Source organism: Podarcis muralis, chromosome 1 (assembly GCF_964188315.1).
Source record: "Podarcis muralis chromosome 1, rPodMur119.hap1.1, whole genome shotgun sequence".
In the NCBI taxonomy this organism is placed as follows: Eukaryota; Metazoa; Chordata; class Lepidosauria; order Squamata; family Lacertidae; genus Podarcis; species Podarcis muralis.
The window spans coordinates 128777885-128801478 of NC_135655.1; the positions used below are offsets into that span (position 1 = coordinate 128777885).

The window sequence follows — 23594 nt, forward strand, 5'->3', positions numbered from 1 at the left end:
AATAAGCTTATACCTTGAATGTGTAGAATGCTATAGTTGGTGGCATTTGTCAGACTCTGGAGATAATGGAGGAGTGCACCTTTGAGGGTAAAGTCAAACCGTTGGAGAGTTACGGCGTCTGCTGTTACTGTAAAGGTAAAGGTACCCCTGCCCGTACGGGCCAGTCGTGTCCGACTCTAGGGTTGTGCGCCCATCTCACTTAAGAGGCCGGGGGCCAGCACTGTCCGGAGACACTTCCGGGTCACGTGGCCAGCGTGACGAAGCTGCTCTGGCGAGCCTGCACCAGTGCAGCACACACGGAAACACTGTTTACCTTCCGGAGCGGTACCTATTTATCTACTTGCACTTTGACGTGCTTTCGAACTGCTAGGTGGGCAAGAGCTGGGACCGAAAGACGGAAGCTCACCCCGCCGCGGGGATTCGAACCGCCGACCATGCGATCGGCAAGTCCTAGGCACTGAGGTTTTACCCACAGTGCCAGCTGTTACTGTACAGAGGCCAATATGGGAGAGACATGTTTTGTTGCAGCTGGGGCAGAGGGTAGCTTCCGGTCGTGCTGATGCAGGCATACAATGACGATTCAATTCTTGGCTCTCCTCTCAGCAGTCATCCCTCCTCTGATCACTGATATGGGTGCACAACCTGTCTGCCTGTCTCCAGGCACTGTGATTATCCGCAAGAGGTTATTACACAGTGGGCTGAATGTTGCCCGCCTTCATGTCATGTTTGCAGCCACCTTTGTAGAGCAGAGTTGGTCTGCCAACGGACCTGGTGCCCGAAGCCCGAACCCATAGACCACGTCTTTGGGGATCCTGCCATCTTCCATTCTGTGGACATGACCAAGCTAGTGTAGGCATAATTTGGTGTGTGTGTGTGTGTGAGAGAGAGAGATAAATGTTAAGACAGCTTTCCCCCAACCTAGTTCCTTACAGCTGTTTTAGACTACAACACCCCCCAGCACGTGCAGCTCTATAATGTCAAGGCTGCTGGGAGTTGTAGTTCAACAATAGCTAGGGGCATTAGATTGGGAATGACTGGTGGTAAGTTGCTCTTTAAACTGCTGTGGCGCAGGTCAAATCCGTGTCCAGGGCAGCTGTTTACCAGCTCCATCTGGTACGCAGGCTGAGACCCTATCTGCCCACAGACTGTCTCGCCAGAGTGGTGCATGCTCTGGTTATTTCCTGCTTGGTCTACTGCAATGCACTCTATGTGGGGCTACCTTTGAAGGTGACCCGGAAACTACAACTAATCCAGAACGCAGCAGCTAGACTGGTGACTGGGAGCGGCCACTGAGACCATATAACACCGGTATTGAAAGACCTATATTGGCTCCCAGTACGTTTCCGAGCACAATTCAAAGTGTTGGTGCTGACCTTTAAAACCCTAAACGGCCTTGGTCCAGTATATCTGAAGGAGCGTCTCCACGCCCATCGTTCTACCCGGACACTGAGGTCCAGCACCGAGGGCCTTCTGGCAGTTCCCTCACTGCGAGAAGCCAGGTTACAGGGAACCAGGCAGAGGGCCTTTTCGGTAGTGGCGCCCTCCCTGTGGAACACCCTCCCACCAGATGTCAAAGAGAACAACAACTACCAGACTTTTAGAAGACATCTGAAGGCCGCCCTGTTTAGGGAAGCTTTTAATGTTTGATTTATTACAGTATTTTAATTTTTTTTGGAAGCCGCCCAGAGTGGCTGGGGAAGCCCAGCCAGATGGACGGGGTATAAATAATAAATTATTATTATTATTATTATTACCACTGATTTGTATTCCTGTAGCCAGATGTGGAGCTCCAGAACTTGGACCACTTCTTGTTCTCGGGGTGTTGTTGTTAAAGCTAGTATCAGAAATTGGTGGGGATTGCATCTCATGTATCTGCATTGGTTTTTTCCTCAAGTACAGTACACTGCTGGCTTTCCCGTGAGAATGACTCTTCCTTCTTCAATTTTTTTTTTTTTAAATCCTGGTGGCAAGTCACATAAAAGAAAATCCCTTCCTGCTTTCGTATGCACACCTCGTAGGCACAATGCATTTGGAATATTGCCTTTCCCTTGTAGACAGAATACTAATGGCTTTATAGCTACAGCTGACTTCGTAGTGCCTTGCAAACTTCCGTCTGTGTCACCAAAACACTGTACAGGATGGCACGAGGCCACAGTGTTTGTAACTTGATATTCCTGTCTCTCTCTCTCTCTTTTAATGCAGTTTTGAAACAGCAATTCTGAAATATTTAACATATTAAATAGGCAGCAGATTTGTTCATCTTTTCCGAGTCTCTTCTCTGCTCATTGAATTGGCAATTTTGGCTGCAAGGAAACTGTTTGCTCCATCACTTTCGACACTCCTCCCATACCTAAGGAATAATATCTCAGGGTATTTTGAGGTGTGGTGTTCTTTTCAAAGGAATCACACAAGGAATCCACTTAAACAGAAGAGCTTTTGTTTCTGTTTATACTTGCTGGGAATTGTGGCCCAGTCACCACCTCTGCCTACTCAACAACTCACATCCCTTTCTAGAGTATCCTCTTCCCATCACCATCATGTGATACTTCTGGATCCTGAGAGCCAGTGTGGTGTAGTGGTTAAGAGCGATAAACTCGTAATCTGGTGAACCGGGTTCGATTCCCCGCTCCTCCACATGCAGCTGCTGGGTGACCTTGGGCCAGTCACACTTCTTTGAAGTCTCTCAGCCCCACTCACCTCACAGAGTGTTTGTTGTGGGGGAGGAAGGGAAAGGAGAATGTTAGCCGCTTTGAGACTCCTTCGGGTAGTGATAAAGCGGGATATCAAATCCAAACTCCTCCTCTTCTTCTTCTTCTTCTTCTGGGCACTATTGGAAGTTAATTATTGGTGCTGCTTACACTTCATTCATGTCTGCACAGCCATGTGATTGTGTTGATCGTGAAAAGTTACCTGAGCGCATTCTCCCTGAGAGCAATTGGGAACAATGGACAGTATATGGCCCCATGGTCAAAATCTATACAGGCAATATAGACCACAGCTGGACTTCAACACTGCCGCTCCCTTTTGGTTCCAGCCATGTACATGCACCAGCCTGTCATTCAGAAACCTAATGTTCCTCAGATATTTTAATTTTCCATTTTACAATATTTCAACAACAAAAACTAAATCTAAACAAATTCAACCTCCATTTTCTTCCCCTCTGGGGTTCCTTATCTTACTGCATAACCAATTCAAACCTATTTACAAATTTAACCTTTTTACTCCCTTTAAGTTTTATCTTACTGCTCGTGTTTATGTCAATCCTACTAGTGTTTTTTAATTCATATATTCAACAAATTTTCCCCATTCTATTAAAAAAAAGTCTCTCGTTTTGATCTCTTATTCTTCCGTTAAGTTTTGCCATCTCTGCATATTCTATCAGTTTTAATTGCCAGTCGTCTTTCATTGGGACTGCTGCTTCTTTCCATCTTTGGGCAGCAGAAATCTAATGTTGCTCATCAGACTTCTGTCTAATGCTATTGCTCTCAGTTCCCTTTCCTTCTGGTCCTTCTAACTTGACCAGTAACAGAACGGCTGCCGGATGAAGATACCTGTTCACCATGGCTACTAAAGGCAGTCAGTTCCTTCCACTGTTTCAGGGCTGCCTTCCACAGATGATTGACACCTTTCCACACCTGAAGAGTGTGTGGAACAGAGTGCTGTTGCACCTGAAGGACTGAACTCCATCGTATTTCCTGCAATAGTCAGACCCAGTTTACACTTATGCACTTCAACACTTGAGTGTATTCGTGATCTCTGAATCATACCAACTGTAGCAGTGTACAATATTTTTTGAAGGCGTCCACTGCTTCCAGTAAACCAGGCATGGCCAAACTTGGCCCTCCAGCTGTTTTGGGACTACAGTTCCCATCATCCCTGACCACTGGTCCTGTTAGCTAGGGATGATGGGAGTTGTAGTCCCAAAACAGTTGGAGGGCCAAGTTTGGCCATGCCTGCGGTACACTTAGTAACATGAATCATGGAAAGAGGGAAGGAGACGGGGGATAAGATAATACTATGGGCTGAAGTCAAACCTGTTCATACTTGGAGCAGTTCAATTGAAATCAGTGAGACTTGAGGTAGTCATGATTACCTCAAGTCCTATTAATGTCATTGGATCAAACCCTTTGAATTCTTGCAAAGTATTAGAAAGGGGGTATGATGTGTTTTCAGACGTTTGCCTACTTTTCTGCTCTAGTGTAAAGCTAAATGGGAAATCTTTTTAAGGATTACGTAAAAGACAAAAAAAAAAAAGTTTTAAATATCCAACCTGGGGCCAAAGATTGCTTATTTAGTAGAGCAGGTGTTCTGAACAACTTTACACAGTTCCGCTGTGAAGCCAAAAAAAGCAGGAAAAAATAATATTCTTCTAAATTTACTAACCACTTATTAGTTTTTTAATCACATTTGAACTTACCAGTTTCTCGCAACAACAGAAACTGTACCGCCAGGCAGCAATGATTTCCAATATTGTTTGATTGGCGGTTATTGAAATTAAAATTGTCATTTCTAAAAATAAAGCCTTTTTCTTCTATGCAAAAGAACCAGTATCAGATTCGAAGAGACAGCAGAGGTAAATTATGTAGCTGCTGCATTCCTTTTTATTATGTAACTTGTGTTGATATATGTTATTATGTTTGCTTTCCCCCCTATCATAATATAAAAAACCCCCAGCAATAATATATTCTTTTAAAAAAAATCTATAAATGCTAAATCAAATACTAGACCCCGGGCCTACTTAGATGAAACTCTAAGGAAATGAATGCAGGTAGAACAAAAGTATGTTATGGAACATAGCCAGGGTTTTTTGGGACTGTCTAGAAGCAATGAGGCATTCATTGAATATCTATGCTTTAGTCAAGAAAGCTATCTTCTCAGCTGCTCTTAGATTCAGACCCTTCCAGAATTGGTTTGAAGGCCATTTTAACTATGTATTCAATTATACTTGTAAAGTTGCATGATACAGTTATATTCACATTCACTTTTCTCTGTTTAGGTTTTGACATATATTAGTTGTCTGAACCTCCTGGCAAATAGAAGGGGAAGAAATGGAGGCAGTGAGAGATTTTACTTTCTTGGGCTCCATGATCACTGCAGATGGTGACAGCAGTCATGAAATTAAAAGACGCCTGCTCCTTGGGAGAAAGGCAATGGCAAACCTAGACAGCATCTTAAAAAGCAGAGACATCACCTTGCCAACAAAGGTCCATATAGTTAAAGCTATGGTTTTCCCAGTAGTGATGTATGGAAGTGAGAGCTGGACCATAAGGAAGGCTGATCGCCGAAGAATTGATGCTTTTGAATGATGGTGCTGGAGGAGACTCTTGAGAGTCCCATGGACTGCAAGAAGATCAAACCTATCCATTCTTAAGGAAATCAGCCCTGAGTGCTCACTGGAAGGACAGATCCTGAAGCCACCTCATGAGGAGAGAAGACTCCCAGGAAAAGACCCTGATGTTAGGAAAGATGGAGGGCACAAGGAGAAGGGGACGACAAAGGACGAGATGGTTGGACAGTGTTCTCAAAGCTACAAACATGAGTCTGACCAAACTGCGGGAGGCAGTGGAAGACACGAGTGCCTGGTGTGCTCTGGTCCATGGGGTCACGAAGAGTCGGACACGACTAAACGACTAAACAACAGCAAGTTGTCTGAACCTATAAAGTTGTAGATCTACAGTATCTATGTGTAGTTTGTGATCTCTTTGTGTTCATGGATGGGAAGTATTCTGAATATTCTGCTGAAGTGCGAGCTTTATCCTTCAGAGGGGAATGTGTGTGGATCCGAAGAATCTCCCCCAAATCCTCCGCTTCTAATGAGCTCTCAAACAAACAAAAACGGGGAGCAGATATTTTCTATGTATTGTTTTCCACTTCCATCTTGAAGAGGAGGGAGGTAGAAACCAGTGGTATTCCTGCTCTTAAGCAGGGAAGTGTTCTTCACTTCTTCCATTCTTTTTCTGTTTTCTGATCGGGTTTCTCAGCTGTTTCTTTTATCCCGTTCCTTGTGCGGAACAAGCACTGTGTGTGGTAGCATATATAGAAAGAAGGGTTTCAGTTTCCCTGAACAAGAAGTCCATATCTGAAGAAAGACCGGTGAAAGGAGTACAGCCACTGAAAACATCTGCATGGACTTTATTTGTTGTTGTTGTTGTTTAGTCGTGTCCGACTCTTCGTGACCCCATGGACCAGAGCACGCCAGGCACTCCTGTCTTCCACTGCCTCCCGCAGTTTGGTCAAACTCATGCTGGTAGCTTCGAGAACACTGTCCAACCATCTTGTCCTCTGTCGTCCCCTTCTCCTTGTGCTCTCAATCTTTCCCAACATCAGGGTCTTTCCCAGGGAGTCTTCTCTTCTCATGAGGTGGCCAAAGTATTGGAGCCTCAGCTTCAGGATCTGTCCTTCCAGTGAGCACTCAGGGCTGATTAAGAATGGATAGATTTGTTTTTCTTGCAGTCCATGGAACTCTCAAGAGTCTCTTCCAGCACCATAATTCAAAAGCATCAATTCTTTGGCGATCAGCCTTCTTGATGGTCCAGCTCTCACTTCCATACATCGCTACTGGGAAAACCATAGCTTTTACTATACGGACCTTTGTCGGCAAGGTGATGTCTCTGCTTTTTAAGATGCTGTCTAGGTTTGTCATCGCTTTTCTCCCAAGAAGCAGGCGTCTTTTAATTTCGTGACTGCTGTCACCATGTGCAGTAATCATGGAACCCAAGACTTTATAGGGGAGAGAATTGTTTTTCCATGTCTGCTAGCAAAGAGAGAAGTAGCACTTAAGACTAACCAGCTATGGAGAACCTGTGGTCCTTCATATGTCATTGGAGTACATCTCTCAGCAGCCTCATGGTCAATGTTTCCTGATCATTAAAAAAATGATGATGATTTGATTTGATTTGGTCAGGTCCCCCAGCTTCTCAGTTGCTGTATAAAAAGCAGCAGGGCCTTCAAAAACATGTTCAAGGACTTAAATGGTGGTACATTTAACAAAAAAATCTGCAACTGGCTAAACATTGCAGCAAACAAAAGAAGCAGCCAGTCCCCCAGTTCATATGTACAGTGGTACCTCGGGTTACATACGCTTCAGGTTACCTACGCTTCAGGTTACAGACTCTGCTAACCCAGAAATATTACCTTGGGTTAAGAACTTTGCTTCAGGATGAGACCAGAAATCGTGCTCCAGCGTCACAGCAGCAGCAGGAGGCCCCATTAGCTAAAGTGGTGCTTCAGGCTAAGAACAGTTTCAGGTTAAGTACGGACCTCCGGAATGAATTAAGTACTTAACCTGAGGTACCACTGTATGTACTTATGTGTGTGCATGCACACACAGATACACTCTTAGCATTGGCAACACAATATATTTTGTTGCCTCAGGTGCAACAGCAAATATACATACAAATACATATTTTGGCACCCGAGGTTGAATAAAAAACAACAACAGATGTGCATCTCCCTCTCCCTGGCAGTAAAAATGCAACAATAATAAACTGAGCAACGTTCTGCCCTTTCATGATGCTCAGTGATGCACAAGGGAGCGGAGGTGACCAGAGCATAGATTACTGAATCCAGGTTATCCGTGATCTGACAGAGTCATAATTGTACCCATAGTCAAAGTATGTAGAAGGCTTTCCACATCACCTGGGCTGATGCAGGAAGACTTCCAAAGGGCCCACTCTTTCAGACCCCATCTGAAGCAAACTGCATTTGCACATGATGGTGTCTGTCTTGTCCAGGCACAGGCAAACTTGGTCCTCCAGATGTTTTGAGACTACAATTCCCATCATCCCTGACCACTGGTCCTGTTAGCTAGGGATGATGGGAGTTGTAGTCTCAAAACATCTGGAGGGTCAAGTTTGCCTGTGCCTGATCTTGTCTATATACTGTACACATTTTTTTCTTTACAGCAATACTTTTTCAGTCTGCAGCGAACACTTGTGGGACACTCTGTGGTACTGTGTTGCCTTTTAGGGGCTAATTTTTTTGGTGTGCTATAGTCTCACTGCTTGAATTCATTAGTAACTTGAGTTCTATCAGATTGCCGTGAAACCCAAGATCTCAGTGTTGGTCACTGGAGAAATGCCAATATTGAAGAGAAAAATATAGTTCAGCCAACATGCTTGAGGCCATGGAGAACCTACTTAATGAATAAAATAACGTTCTCTAGACAGATGGGAAACGGGATATTTAAAATCACCTGAAGATTATGTCGATAAATATGAAATGTGCTTATTGGACATATTTTGGGGCATGTAGTTTTATGTAAAGTTATCTACAAGGGTTCAGTAGGCAGAAGGTAGCATTTAGACTGAGGGAGATGTTGTCTCACATCTATTGCATCTCGATTCTAATTCCTAGTTCTATGGAAATCAAAGATAAATGCTTTCTGTTAAATAGATGGCATTAGGAATGAATGGCAAAAGAAATATGAAATATTCAGCATGTATTGAGCTACACAAATAATTAATTCCTAAAATGTCTTATCATTTCATCAATGGCATTTGTTTTCCTTGCTGAACTAAATCGGTGCTATATGTTTCCAATGTTGTGATTCTTGCTTTAAGTAAAAAATAAATAAATTGTAATTTGGCAGTCCGCAGAGGGCGGCACCCCAATGTCCTCTGGTCAGAGCTATATTGGTAAAAAAAATCCTTATTCATTTGTATTTTCCATATCATTTGAATTCCCTCATTAAATTGCATGGTCAAATTTTCAAAGAAACAGTCCTACATGCAAATCTGAGTCAGAAAAAGCAGCATAATGCATATAACTAAATAAGAAGATAAAACATTCCAACTGCAGGCATTAGTCTTGGTTATAAAAGTTGCAGTTCTAATCCATAATGCTTAGTGGGTTTTCAGCATAGGAGGGGTGTGTGTGTGTGTGTGTGTGTGTGTGTGTGTGTGTGTGTATATATATATATATATATGCGCCCAATTGAAAACCATTATTTGCAGGACCTTTTATGTTATGTTACTTGTTCGTAATGAAAAAGAGTATTGAGTTTTTGCAAAGTGGTTTTCCTAAAGTAGATTATTTTTGTTGCTCATCCAATGTAGTATCATTTAGCTTGATGCTGTCTACGCATAACCTTTATTTTAGAGGTAAAGAGAATGCAGCTTAGGCTGTGCATGATGTGTAGGAGCTTTTATTGATGAGACCAAGATATGGTTTGGTGGTTCCTTGTGTTAGCTTGGAGCCTGCCAAAGGATTACTTACACACAAGCTGTCCCTGGGGAAAGAAGACCCTTCAGCTCCTTCGAAAATTTATGCTAATAATAGTTTAGCACTGAAAACTCCATTCATTTAACATCTTGAGAAATCTCTAGCATGCATTACTCATGTGTCTTGGAAAAATTAAGCTCCAAGTGTATGGAAAATTAGTTAATTCATACTCTGAGGAATGTTTAGTTACATAGCAGCTTTATTTTAGGAGTTGTGCTCCGAGCCCCAAAACCCATCCCTCATGGAAATAAAGACACAGCGGAGATAGAATTTAGTTTAAAATGTTAATGGGCAAATTTTGGCCACAACTTTATTGAATACACAAATGTGACTGGTATTGACTTAGGCATTGGTATCAAAACGATATCTGGCTCCTGTCCCACCCTGTAGGAACCCTGTAAGGGTGAACAACCAGCAGGGGGATCTCTGTCAGTGTATATTGACTGGTGCTCACCCCTGGGGTTCCCGGGGGTCCTGGCATGGCCCTAGCCCCTCTCCAGGCTTCAGACGAGATCCAGACCCCCGGATTCCTTTAACGGAATACCCTATTCATTGGAGGGGCAGGTGATGGCCGCACCTCCCCTCCCCACATTTCCCTAAACCAATGCCTAACCGCCAAACCTTACAAAGTTGTGACGATTGCTAAGAGGTAGGCAAAAACCAAGTGGCCACAGCCAGTCTGCCACATTGGAAAAAATTCCTACCCGGCCCCCGTTCCAAAACAGGCGACCAACCCAAGTCCAAAACAAGGCCAAACACGACCTAATTAACGGGTGGGTGGGCGGGTCTTTGGCAGCGCGAAGCAAAAGGAGGTCCCTATGTTGCGCTGCCCAGTAGATACCCCCAACCTTTGCCACGATGCCAACTGGCTAAAGGCCAATGGCATAACTGTGGCACCACTGGCTTGGAGTGGGGCAAGTCCCACCCACAAGCCGGTTTGGGGAAGAGTTTCAGGGTCCTCCACTGGTTAGGAGGATCCAACTTGTAGCAGAAGCAGAAGCACATTATACTGTACTTGTTGAAATCATGTGGGTTTGGGTTTATGCCCACTTTCCCTCCTGTTTCTAAGCCTCCTTTAATCTCACCTCTCCTGATTAGGTTTGGCAAGAAAAAAGAAGAGAAAGGTGCCAAAGGTGATCAGAAGGGAAACTCCAAGCATGGCACCCTCAGAGAAGAGGACCTGGAAAAGATGAAGGAGGAGAGGGAGAGGTGAGTCTGAGCGACAGGTATATTTTGTCCTGTGTTCACTGAAGATGGCCGAGAAGCCAGAGCAGATGCAGCTTCCATAGCACCCCAGTCATCCTGCAACCAGTGTGTCAGTCATTCCTCTCTTCCATGTTGTTTAGCTCTCCTCAGTCTTTTGCCAGACTCTTGAGCCACAGCAAGCCTCACTTTGTTTCGCTACACACTGGTTTTGTTTGTTTTTTATAATATTTTTACTGAGTTTCCATTTTATAATATTTAAACACATCACCATTATCCACCTAACTTTTCCCCTTCCTCCCGCCTCTTGGTTTTCAGAGTTAAACTTGATATCATAGCATTTATGCATTCTCCAACTTACGTTTCACTCATTCAAAATGTCACAATTTTTGAATAAATATAGAAAGGTAAGAACAATTATCATTGTAAGTCTTCTCACAACCCTGCTAGTGTTGTTAATTGCTCACAATGGTCCTTCAAATATTGTATAAATTTCCTCCAGTCTTTTTGGAACACTTGATCGAGCTGGTCATTTCCCTGTCAGCTTCGACATTTCCGCAAAGTCCATCATCTTCATCTGCCACTCTCCTTTCGTTGGTGTTTCTTGTTGTTTCCAATAATAATAATAATAATAATTTATTATTTATACCCTGCCCATCTGGCTGGGTTTCCCCAGCCACTCTAGGCTAAAAGGATTCTTGCTGCAGTTGTTGTATACATAAATATTTTTTTTTCTCCCTTTGGTATCTCTTCCCCCACTGTAACCAATGAAAATGCTTCCGGTTCTTTTTAACAAAAGTGTTTTTATACATTTTCTTTAACTCATTATGTATCATTTCCCAGTAAGCTTTTACCTCTTTACATGTCCACCACACACTACACCAGGCTTCCTCAACCTCGGCCCTCCAGATGTTTTGAGACTACAGTTCCCATCATCCTTGACCACTGGTTCTATTAGCTAGGGATCATGGGAGTTGTAGTCCCAAAACAGCTGGAGGGCCGAGGTTGAGGAAGCCTGCACTACACACAGTTGATGGTTTCAGGCAAATACCTGTTTGCAGGTCAGTCACTCTGGACAGATTATTTTGGCTCTCAAACAGCACGAGTTGGCTAGGTTGGAAGGAAAGCAACCATATGACATTCTTCATTGACTTCAGCTGGAATTTACCTTCCTTAACTCTGGCCCTAACCAGTCATGTCTGAACCCTGTGTGCATTGAACATCCTCTTTGCAAATCACTAGAGCAGGCACACGCAAACTCGACGGTCCAGAAGTTTTGAGACTACAGTTCCCATCATCCCTGACCACTGGTCCTGCTAGCTAGGGATCATGGGAGTTGTCGTCCCAAAACATCTGGAGGACCGAGTTTGCCTATGTGCCTGCACTACAGTCTGTCCTGCCACAGCTGTACCTAGGATTTCCTTGAACCTGCCCAAAGTGAGTTCTCCCCCAAACTTTTGCACTGGCCTGCTTAACTTCTGTCTCTGAAAGATCATTAATGGGTGAAGGTAAGGGGTGGGTTTGTGGATTTAATTAGAGACCCCCACCGCCATCTCTTCCTTCATAATTCAAGCTGTATCTGTTTCTGCACTGAAAGAGGTGGTGGGGGAGGGAAACAGATCCCAAGTACAGGTAAATACTTAAAACCTCCTCAGGTGTTCCTCGTCACACAATTGCATTCATGCAAGCAGGTGGAATGACCCTGCCTCCTTTGTCGCATCACTTTTTATGTGTTGTGAAGGTAACATTTGCAGCAGGGAGCCAGCTGTAAACATTTAGGCTCCTTGTGTGATTTAGAGCCCTGATCTTCTAGGGAACAAGAAAAGGTAAGTTTGTGGTGCATGGCTTACGGACATCATTTGGCTTGGTGGGTCACAACTTGTGACCAGAAGGCTAATGGTTATTGTTTGCTTGTTTGTTTGTTTGTTGGGGCATCTATAAACTGCCAACTCATAAGAAAAACAATGAAAATCCTTTAAATGTCATAAAATACAAGACCACATCACCCAGCAATGAACAAAATTAATTCTGTTAATTAGTTCTGGTTGCTCAGTGCAGCAAATTGTTTCATTATAGTTTGTTTATAACATGATTTTCTACATAAAAATGTGATCAAAGCTTTCTAGAATGATGAAATCTTCTAACAATATCTGACAATCACAAAATCAGCAGCCGTGCCAAACAAACTGAAAAGCGAAACACTACCTCCCCCCAGTTTCTGTTATGGCACAGCTGACAGTCTGTCTAGTAGAAATGGAACTTTATCCTGAATATACATAAGTGGTTTTTACAAATTAATTAGTATTTGGCCAAGGTTTGCACCGGTGGTACTGAAATTTCTGTAACATATGCCTAGTACTGCTAGCCTGGGTCCTCCTTTATTTTCAACTTCTAACTCCCAGTTTGGATGCTGGCAATTTGAGAGCTATGTGTCCTTCATTTACAGGAGCCAATGTCTTTTATTAGGATCCTGGCAAGCTAAGAAGTATGCGTCCCATCTGTTAAAGGGCCAGTGTCATTTGCAAAATCGTTGGCAGACTTGAAGGAATGATCCCGTCTGTTTCTAGGGCTAATGTTCCAATTGGACGTGGAATAATTGTTGTTAACATTTCTTTTAGTGATAAATTCTCCTCTGAAATAGAATGTATTCCCCGGAGTGACAGTTAATTGGTAAGAACCTATTAAAAACAGTCAGTTCAATGCCTTTATAATTCTGGTTTATCTTCTCTAATAATTATTCACCTTTCTGACCTGGAAATGTTTGAGACTGAAATGGAGAACAGCAGGTGTGCTTAGAAGCTGATGAACCTAGATGATATTTTTAACTCACATATTTGATTCTTATCCCACAATTAACGAGAGCTGAAATATCACCTTTTTTTCCACTGGGCAATTTTATATCCTTTTAATTTTGTTGTGAGGGAGCGGGGGATGCTTATCCAGTGAATTCCCAAAGGATGACTTGAGATAAGCAGGCTATTTCTGTTTTCTACATAACCCCACTCTCAAGCTCACATTGCTTGGAGCAGTGGTAGCTAGCAACTGCGTCACAAGTCCATTGCAGCGTGTAGGAATGCTTCGTACTAGCAGATGCATGCAGTTCCACAGTTTTCCCCCCGTCTAATCTGATGAGCCAAGCTACTTGAGAAATAACTGTCTTCAAACCCATGGTGTCTGCGACCACCTATACTACTGGTTGGGCACTCAGTGATTATTTTATGCTGACTGTATTTTTGGAGGGATGGATGGATAAGATGAGTGATAGCTTGTTTGCATGGGACGCGAGTGGCGCTGTGGGTTAAACCACAGAGCCTAGGACTTGCCGATCAGAAGGTGGGCGGTTCGAATCCCTGCGACGGGGTGAGCTCCCGTTGCTTGGTCCCTGCTCCTGCCAACCTAGCAGTTTGAAAGCACGTCAAACTGCAAGTAGATAAATAGGTACCGCTCCGGCAGGAAGGTAAACGGCATTTCCGTGCGCTGCTCTGGTTTGCCAGAAGCAGTTTAGTCATGCTGGCCACATGACCCGGAAGCTGTACGCTGGCTCCCTTGGCTGATAAAGCGAGATGAGCACCGCAACCCCAGAGTCGGTCACGACTAGACCTAATGGTCAGGGGTCCCTTTACCCTTTACCTAGCTTGTTTGCAGATACAAATCGCCTGTGTGATGCTTCAGTCATCAAATGACGAACACACATGTACAGTGTGAACTTGTCCCTAGGGAGGACAAGTCTGAAGTAACTCAGGAGCCTAGTTTGGGCTGGTAAAAATAATTTATTGCTCATCCCTTGGAAAGGTAGCAGATGATATTAACAACAAGAAAAAGGGAAAGCTTCCTTCCTTGTGACATATTACTGGGAGGGGTGGAATTGCAGGAGAGTTTGAAAGATAAGCTCCAAGTTATCCAGTTGAGTGGAACTTTAGTGCTTTATGTTGTTATTGACTGCTCACCTAATGATAGCTTACATAGACAGTAAAGATGAGTTTTATAACCCTGTCCCCAGATTCACTAATCCCATAATGTATAATGTAATTCAGGCCTAAGATTTTAATGCACATATTGGCAACGGCGACTGCACAGCGAGTCGGTGCCATAGATCTTGCTGCCACTATGACTTCACTAGCTGCATACTTTGTCTTGCCTTCCAAATGGACGAAAGCTTCAGGAAAGATTTACTAGAATGTAGACTCTGCACATTCCTTACTAGGAGAGAAATTAATTTATCGTAAAACGTAACAATTGGCGGGCCCAGGGCTGAAAGGAGTATTGTATGTGGTGTGCGAAAGCCACAGGTACAAACAACTTGGCCTTGTAGGAGATTTTAATTGCTCTCCTAATTCGGTATCATTGGTAAAAGTTCGTTAGCCTCCTACTGCTCACTTTCCATGCCTGGTAACGTGGCAGATTTTGTTGGTGTTGGTGGTGAAGGGAAACAGGGAGAGAATTAGTCCAAGGCCAAGCACTCTGGCCTAACTCTGTGCTGCTTTTCAGAAGAAAGATTCTGATACACCGCCTTCCTTCCACCCAATACTGAGGCCCCCGTTAACCAAGGACTGGTGGAATAGGCCAATGTAGGATTTTGTTTTGTTTCTGCGGGTGTTACAGGTTTACATACAGTGGTGCCCCGCAAGACGAATGCCTCGCAAGACGAAAAACTCGCTAGACGAAAGGGTTTTCCGTTTTTTGAGTCGTTCTGCAAGACGAATTTCCCTATGAGCTTGCTTCGCAAGACGAAACGTCTTGCGAGTTCTTGCGAGTTTGTTTCCTTTTTCTTAAAGCCGCTAAGCTGCTAATAGCCGTGCTTCGCAAGACGAAAAAACCGCAAGACGAAGAGACTCGCGGAACGGATTAATTTCGTCTTGCTAGGCACCACTGTATTCCAGTGGTTTTGGCTTGCTGTGGCCCATGCACAGTTTCACATGTGGTGCACATCGAATGCAAAAAAAACCCTGGGTTCCTACAATACTGCTAGGTAAAAACTGCATTTTCGATGGAAAGTGCAAGCGATGTCCGCTCTGGGGAGAGAAGCCTCAAAGAAGCAGCTGCTCTTTCGATGGTAGGAGCCAAGCCCAACCAGTCAGATAAGAATTAGCCAGTCTAGCCAGCCATTGAGACTGGAGAGATAAAGATTGCCTTGGTCTAACGCAGGCTTCCTCAACCTCGGCCCTCCAGATGTTTTGAGACTACAATTCCCATCACCCCGACCACTGGTCCTGCTAGCTAGGGATCATGGGAGTTGTAGGCCACAAACATCTGGAGGGCCGAGGTTGAGGAAGCCTGGTCTAACGCGTAACACATGATAAGTGTAAAAATACCCAACATGCTCTCTTCTTCTCCCGCCAAGTCACTCGGTTGTGTTGAGAGATGTCTGCAAAGAGAATGGGGCCAACCTGTCTGATCAGCCTGACCTCATTCCTGGCTTGGTTGTCAAGAAAAAAGAGTGAAAACATCTCAGAGAAGTCAGAGGGAAAGCTTGCTGTCACACGAAGCAATTCCTTCTGTGAAGCAAATGTCTCCAACGCACAAAGTGGAGAGGATTACGCTGAAAGCGGCCATCTTGGTTCTGACTGGGCCCAACTGATGGGAACAGTTCTGTGATAAACATTTCCAGAAAATCTTCTGTTGTCACAAAGGCTGACGGGTGAGCTCTTCAAAAGAATTTTAGTTAAGGAAGCACAATGTCCTCTGTAAGTGTAGATTGGCTAGAATGGCTGTCAAGTGTCTGTTCAACAGTAAATGGGATGTTCTGACACCTGGCAGGGATGATCGCAGCCATTTAGCCCAATCAGCCAAGAATGTGCAGATGTCAAGTCTTACTGCTGAAAAAAAATCCACATAAGTCTTAGAAAAGGCCTGTGGTAAATTGCTTTTTAAATTGTTTAAATACCTGACCAGCACTTATGTGTGTATTATTTAGATTTTCTTATTCACATTTGTACAGCATGGGCGCCATGTTTTCCTATTCCTTCCTGTTTTTAAGTGTCTTTGGAGCTGTGGTTGGACCTGGCATTCTTTTCAGCCAAAGCTCAAATGTGCAGATTTCTTCCCCTCCTCACTGACTGCTTGTGCGTTGGAGGTTCCTGTGGAGATGCTGGCACAGAGAGTGTAGTCCACATTGTAAACATAGCTAAGCTGCACCCCTTTGAAGCTTCTGGTAAATGTTCAGTGCCTTTCATGCCTGGAAGAAGCTGCTCATCTATGAGTGGCAATAGCCAGACAAACCAGTCAGATGACAACTGGCTAGCCATTTAGGCAGGCGGGACACGGGTGGTGCTGTGGTCTAAACCACAGATCCTAGGGCTTGCCAATCAGAAGGTCGGCGGTTCGAATCCCAGCAGTGGAGTGAGCTCCCATTGCTCGGTCCCAGCTCCTGCCAACCTAGCAGTTCAAAAGCACATCAAAGTACAAGTAGATAATTAGGTACCGCTCTGGCGGGAAGGTAAACAGCGTTTCCGTGCGCTGCTCTGGTTTTGCCAGAAACGGCTTAGTCATGTTGGCCACATGACCCAGAAAAACTGTCTGCGGACAAACGTCGGCTCCCTCGGCCAGTAAAGCGAGATGAACGCCACAACCCCAGAGTCGACTGTACTTAATGGTCAGCGGTCCCTTTACCTAGCCATTTAGACACGAGAATATTCATTGGTCCAGCCAACAATGTGCTAAAGGTGTAGGTGAAAGTCACCCTTGGCACATCAGTGAGGTGACTCAAAACTAAAGATCTGTTCTCCATAAGGAGGCCACTGCTGTTCTTCATTTCCCAGGGATACAGTTTTGGCAGAGAGCAGATTACTAGTCCTTCGTAATCCGAGCTATTGTCTCATCAGAGTGAATCTGTTTTATGGTACGCATAAAGTCACTGTGTAGTTCCTGCTCTTCAAAATTTGGCTAGACCAGCTTCAAAGGCTTAAAGTCTACCCATAAAAGGAAAACATTACTTTCAGTGTATTTTCTTTTTAATTGAGATGATTCAGTCTTAAACCACTACAGATTAAACTTTCAATATGGGGAGAGGCAGGCTTCCTTTTCTGAAATGAAATGTGTCTCCCTCACTCATACCTAGGAGGCTACTCATGTTGCTTTTTAATATTCTTGTCTTTGAAGATCTATCTAAAGTAAACCAGATGTATTGAGTAGCTTGTACTTTGTGATAATTTGTCCTCTTCTTAAAAAGTGAATTTAATATTAATGTCTGCTGAAAGAGAGCTGCTTTCTTGATTATTTACCTTTTTCTCCTAAGTATCCCCACTGAAATTATTATTTTCAGGAGATCCTTACATATTTCTGCTGATAAATAAATAGAGATACACACACAAAAATGGGTGTATATATGTAATAATTTATTGTATTTTTTCATAAAAGCTCATGATAGAATATAAATGGTAAATATAAAGGACCATGCATAGCCAATGCACTGCATCAGATGTTGCTCTCCTTGTCCTATCCCCTCCAGTCCCTTCCCCTTCCCCTGCTCCCTTGAAATAAGCTCCAGAAGTTTGGGGGGATTCTCTGGAGCAAATGGGGGGGGGCTTATTGGGGAAGAGAGGGAAGAAAAGCCCCATTGAGCCAATGGAACTCCACTGGCACAACCTTGCATACAGTTAAATCTTGATGCTGGTTCCTTTGTGATAGGAGCTCATTTTCTTAATAAAAACACTTGTGCCTGTGGTTTTCTCACTGGAGAAAATAAGTGTATAAGCAGAAAAGTAAGGATTTGAATGTACATCTGGCTCTTATTTTCAGCAGCCGGCAAGGACTGAATATTTAAGCAAGTGATTCTCAGACTTAGGATCTTGGAAATGACTTCAAGTGTGTGGTTTACTTCTAGGAAGCCTCCCAACGCCGTAGAATTGTTCTCCCCTGTCTTACCGGCCCTGAGCCTTGCTCATGTTAATACTCTTTAAATCAATACATATGTTCTGGAAAGTGCAATTTAAAATTGCAGCTCTGAGCATCCTGCACAAGCTACATTCAATACCACAGAAGAAGAAGAAAACATTTTTATTCATGTGTACGGGGAGAGAGAAAAACTCATTTACGTGGCACGGTAAGCTAAGCTATGGCTTGCTGGGACCATGCAAGCATCTGGGCAAAGTTGCTTCACAGCCACTTTCATAGAATCCTAGACTTGTAGAGTGAGAAAGAGCCATGAGGGTCATTTCATCCAACCGCCTGCAATGCAGGAATCTTTCGCCCAACATTCTCCTGACTAGTCTTCTTCTTTTTACTCCTGTGCCAGTCTTGGCTACATTTCAGGGTTAGTGAAGAGAGAGCTTAACCATAAGCCCGGGTTCAGACATTGTTGTTTAGTCATTTAGTCGTGTCTGACTCTTCATGACCCCATGGACCAGAGCACGCCAGGCACTCCTGTCTTCCACTGCCTCCCGCAGTTTGGTCAAACTCATGTTGGTAGCTTCCAGAACACTGTCCGACCACCTCGTCCTCTGTCGTCCCCTTCTTGTGGCCTCCATCTTTCCCAACATCAGGGTCTTTTCCAGGGAGTCTTCTCTTCTCATGAGGTGGCCAAAGTATTGGAGCCTCAGCTTCAGGATCTGTCCTTCCAGTGAGCACTCAGGGCTGATTTCCTTAAGAATGGATCGGTTTGATCTTCTTGCAGTCCATGGGACTCTCAAGAGTCTCCTCCAGCACCATAATTCAAAAGCATCAATTCTTTGGCCATCAGCCTTCTTTATGGTCCAGCTCTCACTTCCATCCATAACTACTGGGAAAACCATAGCTTTAACTATACGGACCTTTGTTGGCAGGGTGATGTCTCTGCTTTTTAAGATGCTCTCTAGGTTTGTCATCGCTTTTCTCCCAAGAAGCAGGCGTCTTTTGATTTCGTGATTGCTGTCACCATCTGCCATGATCATGGAGCCCAAGAAGGTAAAATCTCTCACTGCCTCCATTTCTTCCCCTTCTGTTTGCCAGGAGGTGATGGGACCAGTAGCCATGATCTTAGTTTTTTTGATGTTGAACTTCAGACCATATTTTGCACTCTCCCATTTCACCCTCATTAAAAGGTTCTTCAATTCCTCCTCACTTTCTGCCATCAAAGTTGTGACATCTGCATAACTGAGGTTGTCGATATTTCTTCATGCAATCTTAATTCCAGTTTGGGATTCATCTTATCTCAATGGGGCATGGCAATAAATAAGACCAGGGAGGAGCAAAGTGGATTTGAGTTCTTCTCTATGAGCCCGAACATCTACGTGGTCCCAGTAAGACACAGTTTGGATTATTGTGACCTTTGAACCAGGCCTGTATATTTGAAGGGATGCTGGAGACTTGAAAATCTATTTCTAACCTATGCAATGTTTCATCTTTTTTCTTTTCTTTTCCAAGTGATAGTGGATATCAACGTTAAGGTAGATTGTCCCTCAGGTTGTGCCCGAAATGGATAGCAGAAATAGATTATTATTATTATTGCTTCTAAAATAACATTATATAGTAATTGTATTGATAGATATAGAAAGATATTATACTAGAAAATCTTATTGGATTTCAAATAAAACATAGCTAATGTTATTATAACCACAATGCAATGTTAGAACGAGTGTATCTGTGTTGAATCTCCTATACATTTTGCATTGTATTTGGTAAGAGTTAATTCAACACAGCATTTCTGTTCATTGAATATTCCTGACTTAGCAGCACCGCTAGGTTCTGTGGTTTAGACAAAATAAAGTTTTGGATGAGATCCCAGTTTTAATAGTCCCAATTTATTATAACCATTGAACCCTGATCAGATCACAGATTGGATGAGGTCCCAGTTTTTTAAATGTCCCAATTTACTGCTGCCTCAGAACCCTGATAAGAATACATATTTGATTAAGGTTGGGTTTTTGATATATATTTTTTTTATAAAAATCAGTTAATTACTTTTAGATTCTTATTAGATCATAGCAGCATAGCTATGGTATGTCTAATTTATGGGGGGAAATATACTGGCTGGTGTTGTGCTAGACAAGGTCGTCATTCTATTTTATGCTGACTATATGAAGTTATCAGATTTCTGGTTTCCAAAGGAACAGCAAAAGCACAAGACAAAAGGATAGGATAGTCAGATCTTCTGCTGGTATACACGCCAAAGCATGTAGCAGCAGTTTCACTTCTCCACTGGCTATTTAAGGAATATGGTTGACATACAGGCCAGTGTAAACAGTTTGGTATCTTTCCATCCATAGCGTGTGATGCAGCATTTAGAATAAAGTAGTAACTTTAGAATAAAGTTCTAACTAAAACAAACTTGGAACTTGACAGATGTGCTACACTCCTCTTGACAAATTGTACTTTTGAGTAATTCAAAAACGGAAAACTTATGTGGACCAAAATGGAAAACTTATGTGTTTCTTCCAATTTTCCATCCTACAGTAGCAATATTCGCAGATGTTCCATTTTCACTGCTTCATTTGTGACTATACCACACTTTCTGATACGGCTTAATGTGCTACTGCTAAACCAGGAAATGCTTGCAGGAAGAGTTAAGACAGTTGTGCTTGCACCTGAACTGAATTCCAGCAGATATGTGTGCAACAGATCCCTTTTCTATTGATCTTCCACTTGTCAGACGTCTTCTTTTATCAAACTCTCACTGGTCATCTTTTGAAAATAAATAACGATGATTTAAAGTAATTGTCAACCTTAAAAAATGGCTTTCCAAGTCTTGCAGAAGGCATCTCTTTATCACTCGCTCTGTTGGTGCTCCTTTCCCAGCCAAAAATGTTTTGCAGAATTGGGAGGGATATCACACTGTGTATTTAACTGGTGATAAATCTTTTATACTGTTGCAGTGCAGAACAGTGTGTTTTCAGCCTTCTGTTTTTGTACTCCTACTCCTCTAGCCTGAAAGTGAATGTCTATTGGGTCAGTTCACCACAGATCAAGTTTCTCATACATCTTTGATGGGGATGGAAATAGACAGTTTTCGTACCTGAATGCCTTTCTTTTCTGTTGTTGTTGTTTGTTTTGTGGCTTATAAACCACAGAGTTACCTTCGTGCCATATGATGATTTTTAGAACTGCATGGTTTTACTACCGCAGCCCAAAATTCAGCCTCTTGTAGCCACAACTGAATTCTCAGAATATGTGCCATACAACATGATTTCCTTCCTTCCTCCATATTTTCATTAACAAATGACAGCTTACACTACACACACACACACACACACACACACACACACACACACAGCTCCATAAAAAGATGAAAACTGAAATGATGTCTCTCCTCTGCAACCTGGAATTTATCTATATTTTCTGTAAGACCCATTAACGAAAAGCTCTCCAAGCAGTTCAGAAATAGAAGTGTTCACCATGAAGTGTAAGAATGGAGCACAGAAACAAAACCTTCAATAGCTAAATACTTGCCTCTTTGTGTTCTATAGTTTACATTGGTCAATAATTTTGTGATGATAAGCACTCAGAAGACAGATAAGCACTACCATAGTTTACGTTATTGAGTCGGGGCAGAAGGACTACATGCATTGTAAATTATTGCACAGTGTATAGAGAACAAAAGTCAAGAGCTTGTTGTAAGTTGGAGGTTGTCGGGATCAGGCAAGACTTGAGCTAAGCACATTGCTGTATGTGTACTAGCCTTCCTTGTGGTGAAACAGTTATGGTTTGAGGAGAGAAGGAGGGAGCGGGCGGGGTAGTACAGTTGAACCTCCATTTACATAACCCTCTGGCTATGCGTGCGTGGCAAACCCGGAAGTATTTTACTGGGTTTCGCCACATGCGCATGCACAGAAGCGATCCTCAGGTTGCGGAAACCTTGGGATCCAACCGGACCTCTGGAACGGATCCCATCCACAACCGGAGGTACCACTGTAATTCTTTCCTAGCCAATAGCATGGCTGCCTCTCACACCATCGTTAAAAACAAAACAAAAGAACCATTTTTGGTCTTAAGGTAAAGGTAAAGGGACCCCTGACCATTAGGTCCAGTCGTGACCGACTCTGGGGTTGCGGCGCTCATCTCGCTTTATTGGCCAAGGGAGCCGGCGTACAGCTTCTGGGTCATGTGGCCAGCATGACTAAGCCGCTTCTGGTGAACCAGAGCAACACACGGAAACACTGTTTACCTTCCCGCCGGAGCGGTACCTATTTATCTACTTGCACTTTGACGTGCTTTCGAACTGCTAGGATGGCAGGAGCAGGGACCGAGCAACAGGAGCTCACCCCGTCACGGGGATTCGAACCACCGACCTTCTGATCGGCAAGTCCTAGGCTCTGTGGTTTAACCCACAGCGCCACCCGCGTCCCACGTTTTTGGTCTTAGACTGACTGTAAATGCTTTGCCTGTGGTAAAGACAAAATCTGAATTTGTCTCTAGATTTCTCTGCACGTTCCTTTCCCTGATTTCCAGAGTGGTTTTATTTATCTTTTGACAGCTGCCTCCTTTTTGATCTGATGCTCTCCTGCATTCCTCCTCTTCTGGCTCCCCTGCCTATGATAGACGTGGACTCCAGGTTGACTTCCTTGGGTTTCTTTTATCCAACTGCTTCCTAATTTTAAAATAAGTTGCCCTGTGAGATTTGTCTCCATGTTTCAGCCCATTTCCACTCCCACTCCTGCGCAGGACTAACCATACTTTCAGCCATAGCCTGCTGTTGACAGAGTTTTAGTTACTCCATCGCTGTTGCTGGGATTACGGCCACACAGAAACACATTATAAATTGGCAGCCTGCCACCATCTGCTCTTTCTTTCTTTCTTTCTTTCTTTCTTTCTTTCTTTCAAGAGTCTAAAGCAGCATGACTCTTGAGATTTTTATTTTTTAAAATAAAAATTTGTATAGTTGTGTTGGTTTAAGCATCCATCTGCTGACTCTTCAGGTTCCAACTACTAACCACATATCATCACCATGAAACACAAACCTTATAGCAATGAGTTGTAGTGCATTTCATTAATAAGTCTGACCAGAAGTATAAAGGCACTAATGAAATAGAAAATGAGCCAGTCAGAATTTTCCCAGATCAGATAACGCAGGTAAGAAGAAGAAGAAATAATATTTTAAATAAAAATGGCAATGTTTCTAGGATTATTATTTTTCCTAGATAACATAGATTATAGGTAGGGGGCTTTGAGCTTGCTTGATTACTGCAGACCCCTTGTGAGAATAAATTATTCCTGCAGATATATAGAGATAGCCTCCTCTTTTGCTCCTCAGCAAAGAC

At 43.2% G+C, this 23594-nt stretch overlaps 1 protein-coding gene across 2 annotated transcripts in view; it reads left to right on the forward strand.

Annotated features, from left to right (window-relative positions):
* PARD3B (par-3 family cell polarity regulator beta) overlaps positions 1-23594 on the forward strand; it is a 582805-nt gene that overhangs the window by 382963 nt on the left and 176248 nt on the right. For both annotated transcript variants that reach the window (XM_077918269.1, XM_077918271.1), the window contains one exon: positions 10321-10431. In XM_077918269.1, the coding sequence (XP_077774395.1) occupies positions 10321-10431 (111 nt within the window). The remainder of the gene's footprint in view (positions 1-10320; positions 10432-23594) is intronic.